Source organism: Labrus mixtus, chromosome 19, assembly GCF_963584025.1.
Source record: "Labrus mixtus chromosome 19, fLabMix1.1, whole genome shotgun sequence".
NCBI classification, from domain to species: Eukaryota; Metazoa; Chordata; class Actinopteri; order Labriformes; family Labridae; genus Labrus; species Labrus mixtus.
This window is the reverse complement of record NC_083630.1, coordinates 14,987,880-14,999,087: the sequence shown is the minus strand read 5'-3', so window position 1 is coordinate 14,999,087 and position 11,208 is coordinate 14,987,880. Positions and strand designations below refer to the sequence as shown.

Genomic DNA, 11,208 nt, shown 5'->3' with positions numbered 1-11,208 from the left:
GAAAGATTTCTTGTATCTGTCCTTGTGACAGCGGAGTTGTATCAGTCTGTTGGAGAAGCTGCTCCGCTGTTTGTCCAGTAGGCTGTGCAGAGGGTGATCAGGATTATCCATAATGGATAACAGTTTGTTCAGAGTCCTCCTCTCTGTCACCACTACAAAAGAGTCCAACTTGCAGCCTATCACAGAGCAGGCCTTCTTGATGAGTTTGTCCAGTCTCTTGGTGTCACCAGCTCCAATGCTGCTCCCCCAGCAGACCACAGCAGAGAACAGTGCACTGGCCACAACAGACTGATAGAAGATCTCCAACTATCAGATATTTGTTTTTATATCCTCAATAATGGAAAGTCACTGATTATATTTATCCATTAGAGATCCTCATTATACTTTATTTGACGTTGCGTGAGTATTTAAATCAGAATCACTCTATTTACTCTATTTTACTTCTAGTTAGGTAAGTTTAGGTAGTTTCTATATTCTATATCTAGAATATCTCACTCTGTAAATATTAGACATTATGAATAAGGTATACACCTGTTGTAATTCTCCCATGACATAAGATCTATAAAGTAACCTGTTCTCAGTGTAGTTGTTGTTCAATGATGTTTGGTAACAGCAGTTTGTCACCTTGTTCAATGCTTTTGTAACTCAGGAGGTGTGCAGGATTGATCTTTTATAATCGTGATATAATGAGTTGTGAAACAGTGACACATCAGTCCAACTGATTCCCATCTCACCACTCTCGTTTATTTTGTGTAGTGAAGCAGTTATACCTTTGTCTGTGTATTTTCATTAGTAAATTGACTTATAGCGCTGTAGTTTTGCAAAGTATGATGTTTTTCAAATGTTAGCACTCCATCACTTATTGCTTTGCACCTAACACATTGTAAGAATTAGGATTGTACATTTTATATGATAAAGTATTTATAGCACTAATGTGATAGATTTAACATTGCCCATCTACAACCCTGTTTACAAGGCAGTTGGCAAGCTTTGTAAAATGTCAATGAAAACAGATGATTTGTAAAACACTGAAACCCCATATATAATTGAATAAGTGCAAATATCTAATGTTAAAACTGAGAAATGTCATGGATTTTTTTTTATTATTTTGCATTTTTTTATTTGATGCCAAAAAGCACATTAAAGGCATGTTTGGGTTTCAGTGTTTTGTACAGCATCACATTATTTTAATAATTTAACACAGTGCCCTAACTTGTTTGGAAACATTCGCAAAAGAATTTATTAGGTAAAAAAAGACTCCGTTTCCTGTATGTTTCTCAAAACAAAGAGCAATACAACATCTTTAACTTTCCCCATATTTATTGTTGATAGTTACAGCATATAACAGAAGCCAGTTCCAAAAAAAAAATGTTTTAACAGTTTTTTTTTTGGACATTTGTGTTTTTTAACGTTTGAGAGATGGGGATCAAAACTAGGTTAATTAAATCTGCAGTAGAATCTCGACACCTTTGTAACCTACATCCTTTTAACGCCAACACAACGCACAACATTTATCTTATAACAGTGTGTGTACACTTTGAGAACCCAGAAAACAAAGTCTATGTAAACATGAACACATGGTAATTATATACAGACTCGTCCTCAGTCTCTTAGTTGGTTACCAGAAGCGGAACTCTCTGATCCGCAGTGCCTCTTTCCCCTGCGCGCGCGGGCAGTAGCGGCGTGTGTGCGCGTGGTCCCCGGTTGCCTCACAAATTGGGCACGTGTAGCTCCGGAGGATGGGGCAGCTGACTTTGCCATCCTCCGCCTTCAGTCTGTGGGAGCGGTAAACACGTACAGTCTCTCCGTTCTGCTTGCAGAAGCGGCAGTAATCCGTGGAGGAAGTCCCGCCGCCGCAGCTCGTGTCCGACAGGCTGCTGACTGAACCAGTCCCTGTCGGGCTCGTGCACTCCTCCTGCCGACACGGTGCTACTCTGTCTGTCTGTGGCCCCTCGGTGCCTCTGTGGCCCTCCTCTTGGTTTGCACACAGCCTCTCCAGCAGCCTGCCCAGGTTCATGTAGTCGTGCCACATGTCGAAACAGTCCCGGTTAGAAGAGAACGAACTCCGGATTTGTTTTTCCATAATTTTCATATTTTGAAATACTCAGTTTGTGCTTCTTCTTCTGGGGCTTCTTATATTTATAGATGTCTAAAAAAGAGTTCTGCAACATTGTTTAGCTCAGCCAGTAGACAGATTGTTTGGCAGGTGTCTGCAGTGAAATAAATGGTATTGTAGCAGTTTTGAGGGTCTCCTTTCATCGAAGGCGTCTACAACCAGCTCGTGACCTCGTCTAGATTTTTTTAATTAAAAAAAAACCTATCCTTATGGTATGAGTTCTTTTATCTTTTATCGCTTTATTTTATTGTCTTTATTATACATATTCTTTAAATGTAATGTGTTATTGTTGCTTAATATCACGTTTATTTATTTGCTTTTGAGCTCATATTTTTATTTTATTTACAATGTATTGTTGTTTTAAAGACATGTTGCTGTACCTGTGTTTTGTTTGTCATTGGATTAAGGGACAGAAAATCCTCTATTGACCTACCAGCACTCAAAATAGTGGAACTGCTCTTAAGCTATAAATTAAAATTTAACAATTGAATAAGTATTCTTTAAGCAAAACTGATATTTTGAATGTGTGTAGATGGTCTGCGTGTGTGTTTCGGTATTGGGTTCACTAATACAAATATGGCTTTAAAATGTTGCAGGCAGTGCACCTGTAGTGCCCTGAATAGCTCAGCACGGGTCATGCAAAGTTCAGGTCATTACCGATTGTCAACAATAGTACCCTGAAACACACACACACACACACACACACACACACACACACACACACACACACACACACACACACACACATACATACATACACATAAACACAAACACAAACACATACATATTCACACAGAGGATAGGTGTAGTATTTTTTTTCTTTAGTAGGCTAGTTGATACATTAATTATTAAAAAGTGTATAATATCAATATACTTTTAAAAAATGTAGGCCTATATGTTTTCTAGGTAAAATAAGACTGGTATTACATATGAGCCTAGCCTAGAGCTTGCTTTGTTTTTCTTTTTTTCTCTTATTGTAAATGTAAATAAGTAAAATAAGTAAGGTCTTTTACCTGCTTTTTGTAACATAACAATAAGTAAGGTCTTTTACCTGCTTTTTGTAATGTTAACAGACAAAGAGTAAGGTCTTTTACCTGCTTTTTGTAATGTTAACAGACAATGAGTAAGGTATTTTACCTGCTTTTTGTAAAATGTCTCGAGATAACACTTGTTATGAGTTGACGCTATACAAATAAAAATTGATTGATTGATTGATTGATTGATTGATTGATTGATTGATTGATTGATTGATTGACTGATAAATGTATTTGTATTTTTTTTTTAAATTAGTATTTGTATATTTTTTTCAATGTTAGTACCTCTCACATTATTTGTCAGACGATCCATGACCCGCCTGATGACCGCTGGCGCCGGAGCGTCTCGACTCCACTTCAAACTGTATCTTTGTTAAAAGTTTAAGCTGAATCAAGGCTCACACCTGGCACACGCCTTCCTTTGTTTTTCTGAGGAGCCGACGTGCTGCCTTAAAGCCTCCTTGAACATATCATGGCATGGGGAGGATGACTTTCTGACTCCATGTATTTTTAATCCTTTGCAATGTTTGGTTTGTGTACAGTAGCTGTGTGCAGTGCGTATTTACACTGCGGTAGTTACAGCTTTGAAACAAAGACTCCACCAAGAGCCTTTTTGTTTATCGGGAGTCAATATGTATTAATAACATTAATGAAAGTGTTAAACTGTTGGTGTACACATTATGTTTTAGGCTACATGATTGTTTCCCCTTTATTTACAACACAGAAGCGTCGCGTGGGTGGGGCGGGGTGCGGGGGAAGCTGTGTGGGGGGGTGCGTCAAATATCACGCATGCGCTGTACCGTACCGGCGACGGCTGGCCTAGCGAATAAGGGGATTACAGAGCCCAATTTGACAGGTCAGTAAATGTTATTCTCACGTAAATAGTTTATATACTTTAACTCTTTTTAATTAGAATATTATTGAAATATTGCAGTTAGCAGTATTTGGACTACATTAGACAGTCGTATGAGAGACTTTATCGTTACATTTAGAGCTAACGATGGCGAATTCGGCTACGCTAACGGCGGACTATGACATTAGCTTTCTAGCTGATTTAGTTTTGTCTTCCTGGGGACTTGTGCTTAATTTACCTCATGTTTTTTTTTGTGGTTTGATTATTTGTAAGCAGATGGTGCTAGCAGAACATTGTTTCAGGAGATAAAACTCTTTCGTTCTTGTCAAGATTACGAAAGCTAACCAGCTAGCTAGTATCCTCAGATGCCCCATTTGTTTAGCTGTGACAGTAAAGCAGCAGTGACGTCATAATAAGGTTATTATAATGCAGTAAGTTTTGATACTAATGTAGGTACCCTGCATAGTAATAGTCTTGATTTATTTATCATAATTTACACGCAGAAAATAGGTGAACAGTGACATACTCAGAGAAAAATTGTATATACTGCGACTAAATAATATATATATATATATATATATGTATTGTTATTCAACTGTTGGTCTTGATTAGTAGTTTGCCACTCATTAATACAGTTGTCTGCTCCAGGTTGGGAGACTAAACAGATGTCCAGCCTGATCCAAACATGATCTGTTTACATAACTTGCGATGTTTCTTTATCTCCTAAGGCTACACAATGAGTCAGGGTAAGGACAATGCTCGACTCAAGAGCTACAAGAACAAGTCCCTCAACACAGATGAGATGAGAAGACGGAGGGAAGAGGAAGGCCTACAGCTTCGCAAACAGAAGAAGGATGAACAGGTGAGACAAGTGTTCAAGAAATCATGTAGATCTCCTTTAATACTCTGTACTAGAGGTACAAATGCTGTAAAGGTATTCTGACTACTTTGACAAGTAAAAGAGAATAAGAAATATGCCTGGGCCAAAATCCTTTATTTGAGTTTTATTCAATTACAGCTTTTCAAGAGGAGGAATGTTGCCACAGTGGAGGATGATGGCCTCCCTGAGGAAGATGGGATGGCCGACAGTGGCTACCTGGAGTCCCAGGCTAACAACATTGACCCACTCATGGTGAGAAAAGTTACATTCACCAATCTGGTCTATGATACTAATAAAAACAAATCTGCTATCCATCTTCTTGTCAAATATGAATAAATCTCTCTCTGTGCTATACAGGGTGGGGTGATCTCTGAGGATATGACTCAAATGATATTCTCTAGCGCCCCTGAGCAGCAACTAATAGGCACTCAGCGCTTTAGGAAACTCCTCTCTAAAGGTAAGGGAACTATAGAATACTTATTCCTCATGGATACTTTTCCCCTCTTTGAGCTTGACTTTTTTTGATTGACTGATTGACAGTTTTTAAATTTAATTTTAATACTTGAGTAATTCTTTGTGTCTATAGATAATACGGTAAAAGATATTGCTATATAGTTTTTTCATAAGTTTTCCACCTTCCTTCTCTTTTAAACAGAGCCCAACCCACCCATTGATGAAGTCATTGCCACTCCAGGAGTGGTGGAGCGCTTTGTAGAGTTCCTGAAGAGGAGAGAAAACTGCACATTGCAGGTACGTTTCTTTAGCAGTAGGGCAGGTTTGCAGATGCTTACTAAGCTAAGGAGCCTTGTAGCTGCTTTGATTTGTTGCACTTTGGTTCTTGTGTGTCATGAACCCTTTCTGCACTAATAATGAGTTTCAATGCTCTTGTGTTTTGTTCTGGTGAAAACTAGGTTTAACCCAAAATTTAAAATGTACCATGAATATATATTTTTGACTCTTTTTTTTTTTTTAGTTTGAGGCTGCATGGGTTTTGACCAACATTGCATCGGGAACATCCCATCAGACTCGTGTGGTAATCCAGGCAGGAGCTGTGCCCATTTTCATAGAGATGCTCTGCTCGGATTTTGAAGACGTACAAGAACAGGTGAGGAGGATGCTGCCCAACTGATCATCACTAACTACAGACAGTCACTCAAACTTCTCATACGATGTTTCACCAGTATTACTTTTATGTAAATAATAACATTTACTTTGTTAACCTCCCTGGTTGATTTAAACTGACATGAATTATTGGTTGTCCCCTCAGGCAGTTTGGGCCTTGGGGAACATAGCAGGAGATAGCACAGAATGCAGAGACTTTGTCATAGACTGCAACATCCTGCCTTCTCTGGTGCAGTAAGTACTAACTCACAGTTTCTTCTTCCCCCTACATCTTCTTATTACGCTTAAAAAATAAGGAGTGACTTTGATCATGTATTCTTCATAAAACATATTTTGTACGTCTGCAGGTTGTTGGCCAAACAGAATCGTCTAACGATGATGAGGAATGCAGTGTGGGCGCTCTCAAACCTGTGCAGAGGAAAGAACCCACCTCCAGACTTTGCTAAGGTAAATTACCAAGATAAACATATCACTATGGCAACAACACCCTTCTCACACTGCTCAAATGTATCATATTCTCACTTTAACCAGGTCTATAGTCTCCCTATGAAGTTGGTTATGTCTTAAATGGAAAATCTTGCCCTCTCCCACTACATTTCTTTGTCCTTTTTTTTATTCTCCAGGTGTCCCCATGTCTCAGTGTGCTGTCCTGGCTGCTGTTTGTTAATGACACAGACATCCTGGCAGATGCATGCTGGGCACTGTCTTACCTGTCTGATGGCCCAAATGACAAAATCCAGGCAGTTATTGACTCAGGGGTCTGTCGCAGGCTGGTGGAGTTACTCATGTAAGGCTTTAAATATATAATACACACTTGTAATTGTTTAGCATTACACAACTGAAATATTTATTGTTTGAGAAGAGCTGTTTTCACTTAAACAGTCACAGGATGTGTACCATTTCTGAAAACAGTATTCAAGTTTAAAAATGCATTAAAAGGAAAAGTCAGGGAACTCATGTAAATAACTCTATAAAATCACTCAATCAAAAGTTGTGGTGACCAATTTTAACAAACCCAATATTGTTTAGAAAAGTCACTTGAGGGATGAATGTGGAAGCTTTCGGACGCATGCTTAGCTCGAAGAAATTAACACAGTCCATTGATGATTTGATTTGGATATTTCAATCCATTTATTTTTAAACACTTCTTATCAAATAAAGGAAAATATGACGAACCACTGTCTATAAATAAAACAAACAAATCCGCGTTGGATGTGTTTAACTCCGACAGGCTGACACGGTAAAAAAACTGTTTGCCTCCATTCAATCACATGTCCCACCTCACTTGGAGCCTTGCCTTAACCACAGCATCTGCCCAGGCTACACATAGTGCCCAGTAGAGGGCCAACACACACAACCACAAGGAAAATAGCATCACACAAAACAAACACCTCATTTGGCTCCAACATAAGTGAAGAGCAGAAATGAAGATTTCACAAATATTTGTATCAGTTTCAGGGTTCTGAAACAATATCTTAGCAGTTGTACATAACAATATTACAACTCTGATTTGTTCTAGGCACACTGATTATAAAGTGGTTTCTCCTGCACTGCGAGCTGTGGGAAACATAGTCACTGGAGATGATCTACAGACACAGGTAAAGGCAGTGTATGCACACTTGCTACATTTGAAGGTTGTCACTGAATACTTAAAAATAAATATTTATTTGTATTTTGTGTCCCTGCCTAGGTGATTTTGAACTGCTCAGCACTGCAGTCCCTTCTTCACCTCCTGAGCAGCCCAAAGGAGTCCATCAAGAAGGAAGCCTGCTGGACCATCTCCAACATCACCGCTGGGAACCGAGCACAAATACAGGTGTGTGTACGTCATTGTAAAGGATATTAATTTGGAGATGGTTTTATTACAGAGGTTGAATGCCTGTTTTTCCTTTTAATCATTTGTTCTCTCTTTTGTAGATGGTGATAGATGCAGGTCTGCTGCCTCCTCTCATCACTATCCTGCAGGTAGCAGAGTTTCGCACAAGGAAGGAGGCAGCCTGGGCTATTACTAACGCCACCTCAGGGGGCTCTGCAGAGCAAATTAGGTACAATAATGGCATAAGGTCTTATATTCTTTATATTTGAAAGCTAATTTAAATGATGGAGGTATTGTAGAAGAATCTGCAAATAAAATCCCAAAACTTTTTACAGCATATTTAGCTAATTGATGGAGGAACTTTGAACTATGAGAAACACACTGGTATTGATATTTCAAAGAAGTACAAAACCTCCCTTAGCTGTCATAGTGACTGTGGTTTAGTTTGATAATTTCATGCAATTGTGTTTTTGACGATTAAACCAATAATACGCACAGAAAGAATCAGTTGCTTTAAATGCATGTTTTTGTTGTGTTGCTCTCTGCAGGCACCTAGTGGAGCTGGGCTGTATAAAACCTCTCTGTGACCTGCTCACACTTATGGACTCGAAGATAGTTCAGGTGGCTCTAAACGGCATCGAGAACATCCTGCGACTGGGAGAACTTGAGGCCAAGAGGGGCGGAGGCATCAACCCCTACTGTGCACTCATTGAAGAAGCCTATGGTAAGTGTACATGCACACAATTAAAAAGATGACATTTATGATACTCTTAATTTACCCACCTGATTCACCAATGTACTTTAGGCAGTTCAACTTGATAAGTAAACCGTTGATCAATTACTTTTATTGCTGGCAGTTGATAATCACAAGACTGACTAATGATTCAAGTGATGAATTCCTTCCTCTCTCTAAGGTCTGGACAAGCTGGAGTTTCTGCAGGGCCACGAGAACCAGGAAATCTACCAGAAAGCCTTCGACCTGATCGAGCGCTACTTTAACACGGAGGATGAGGACCCGTCTCTGGCCCCCGCCGTCGACCTGCAGCAGCAGCAGTTCCTCTTCCAGCAGTGCGAGGCCCCGATGGAAGGCTTCCAGCTATAATACTCAATCCTTCCTTGCGCCATCTTCATCCTCACCTCGGCTCAATTCTCTCACCCTCTGCCCACTGCAGTCATTAAGGGTCACGACGACAAGGAAGACCCTCAGCTCCCCTCCTCCGACTTCCTTACTTCCCTTCTCATCGTCAGAGAGATTGATTTAATCACTATCATGATTATGAAAAATGTAACATCACAGGAGCACGTGTGTGGGTACCTCCAGTGTGGGTCAAGTTCTGCAGTCCCGTCCGCCAGTTCGTGAAGGTTTCCCACATCATTCTGTTTCGGGCCAAGATCACCTGTGCTCTGCGCCTGAACTCCACCTACCTGTTACGGCCCCAGCATCTCTTACTAGCAGAGTTTCACGTAACACCACCCTTTCTTAATTTTTTGGGTTTTCTCCTCCATTCCAGAAGCACCTCTCTGTGTCCCTGTAGGATCCCTATCTCTGATTAATTGGGAGTTTGTAAGACTGCACTGCTTGTCTGATTGAAGCATTTATGACTCGCAAGACAGACAAACATGGACGTGATTTTGACCCCCTTCCCTCCCACACACACACACACAAGGAAGAATGACCTTACCTTAGCACTGGACTGACCACAAGGCGCTGACAACACGTTTGACCATGGGAGTCCCACCCCAAGGACTCAACTGACCTCAACAAAAGGCACTGAAATTACTCAAAAACAGGAGGTTGAATTGACGTCACCTTCTCTTCAACCATTCTACAAGTGACCATGGATGGACAAATTAGGTAAATGACGGAGCGGTGGAGCTTGTTGGTGGCAAATGAGGCTTCTCATGTTCCCTCCGGGATTTCATATCATGCATTCCTTTATCCAGCAATGGGACTCTCCTCCTGCACAGGCTCCATCCTGAAGAGTTTAGACTGCCTCCTGCCTCTGGTGTGATATGAATAAAAACCCATGGAACAATGGGAATTGGAGTCTTCCCTTGCACTGAGACAATTAGACAGACTTGGACGAGACTAAACAGACTATTTAACCCTGGAATCTGTCCGGCGGTAGACCAGCGGGAATTTTTATTATCTTTCCATATTTTCATTTCATTTGCAGCACTTTAGTTCGAGACTGACACCTGCTCTTGGAGAATATACCGTAGTTTTTACATTTGACTATTTAATTGGTTGACGACGCAGCTCTTCCCTCCTCAGGAAGAGAAGCGTAAAGAGGTGTGGTCTGAATCCTCGCTCCCATCCTGGTATGACAATGATCCCCTCACAGTTGACCCTTCCTACGAAGGGATTTAAGCAGATTGTGGACTGAAACTGTTAGCACACTAAAAACAATCAGAAGATCATTCTGCCTCAGCAAAGCTAGAAGAACTTCATTGTGACAAAGTAAATAAGACTTTTCTGGAAAACTGGCCGTTTAGCTGTTAGCAGTCTAAAACATGACCTTCCAACACGTGTTCATGTAGGATTTTCCAATTTGATCATGCCAAATCATCGAAACATATTTGAGCTATCGGGTATGAAGTCTGGGTCTTTTTTTTGAAACATGGTTTTTTCTTAGTTGGGGTTAGCATCTGTCATCTTGCTGATGGTGCCATTATCCTTCTTCTACAGAAATCCTTCCAAATAATTTCAACAAAAATCCAGATACAAACTTGAAAATACTGGTGGTCACCTTAGCTAACAGAAAACTGAATGTTTGTTTACAAAGTTCTCTTTTGCTTATCTTTTGTCCGAATCTCAAAAAGATGACCAGCTCTACATGTTAATTACTGTTTGTTGTACTGAGTTTGTGCAGCTGTCCTGTTATGCCATTTGCATAAAAGCCGTTTCATGAACCACAGTGTAACTGAATCACTTTCATTGTAGTGACTTTACAGGGTTCCACTTGCCGGTAAGTACTTCCTTTACCAGGACATTGAAATGCAACTGAAGACGTGGTTACAGCTCGTACTTGTCTCATTATTATTTTCACATTTGATTTAGAAATTAGAAAGAAGGCAAATTAAACATGTCAGAAGCCTTGGTAACAACGCCAAACTCATTATTTTGTAAGTCAACATTCAGAAACCTAAAAGAATACATGGCACATAAATCTACCAAAGATTCCCTCTAGACGTTAGTTAAATCTCTCAACTTTTGTTTAAAAATCCATTATGATTAATCCAATATCAAACTTGCAGACCTTTAAGACATTTCAGCTCCTTGCTGCATTACACATCACAAACAAAACATCTTGGTTGTTTTCTCAACATTAAAAAGGAAAGAGTAGTTGATCATTATCTTAAGACCTGCAGGGAACATGAAACCAA

General features: G+C 40.0%; 2 protein-coding genes across 2 annotated transcripts; one reads left to right on the top strand and one right to left on the bottom strand.

Moving 5' to 3' along the window:
• Nucleotides 1-1,322: 1,322 nt before the first annotated feature.
• Nucleotides 1,323-2,194, bottom strand: nanos2 (nanos homolog 2). The gene has a single exon (XM_061064849.1). The coding sequence runs from the start codon at nucleotides 2,090-2,092 to the stop codon at nucleotides 1,619-1,621; it is 474 nt and encodes a 157-aa protein (XP_060920832.1). The 5' UTR covers nucleotides 2,093-2,194; the 3' UTR covers nucleotides 1,323-1,618.
• Nucleotides 2,195-3,926: 1,732 nt separating this feature from the next.
• kpna1 (karyopherin alpha 1 (importin alpha 5)) lies at nucleotides 3,927-10,734 on the top strand. Its single transcript, XM_061064834.1, has 14 exons — nucleotides 3,927-4,006; nucleotides 4,732-4,865; nucleotides 5,022-5,135; nucleotides 5,241-5,340; nucleotides 5,539-5,633; nucleotides 5,857-5,988; nucleotides 6,151-6,239; nucleotides 6,353-6,452; nucleotides 6,629-6,792; nucleotides 7,525-7,603; nucleotides 7,696-7,821; nucleotides 7,923-8,050; nucleotides 8,370-8,545; nucleotides 8,736-10,734. The coding sequence occupies exons 1-14, from the start codon at nucleotides 3,940-3,942 to the stop codon at nucleotides 8,921-8,923; spliced, it is 1,692 nt and encodes a 563-aa protein (XP_060920817.1). The 5' UTR covers nucleotides 3,927-3,939; the 3' UTR covers nucleotides 8,924-10,734.
• Nucleotides 10,735-11,208: the final 474 nt, after the last annotated feature.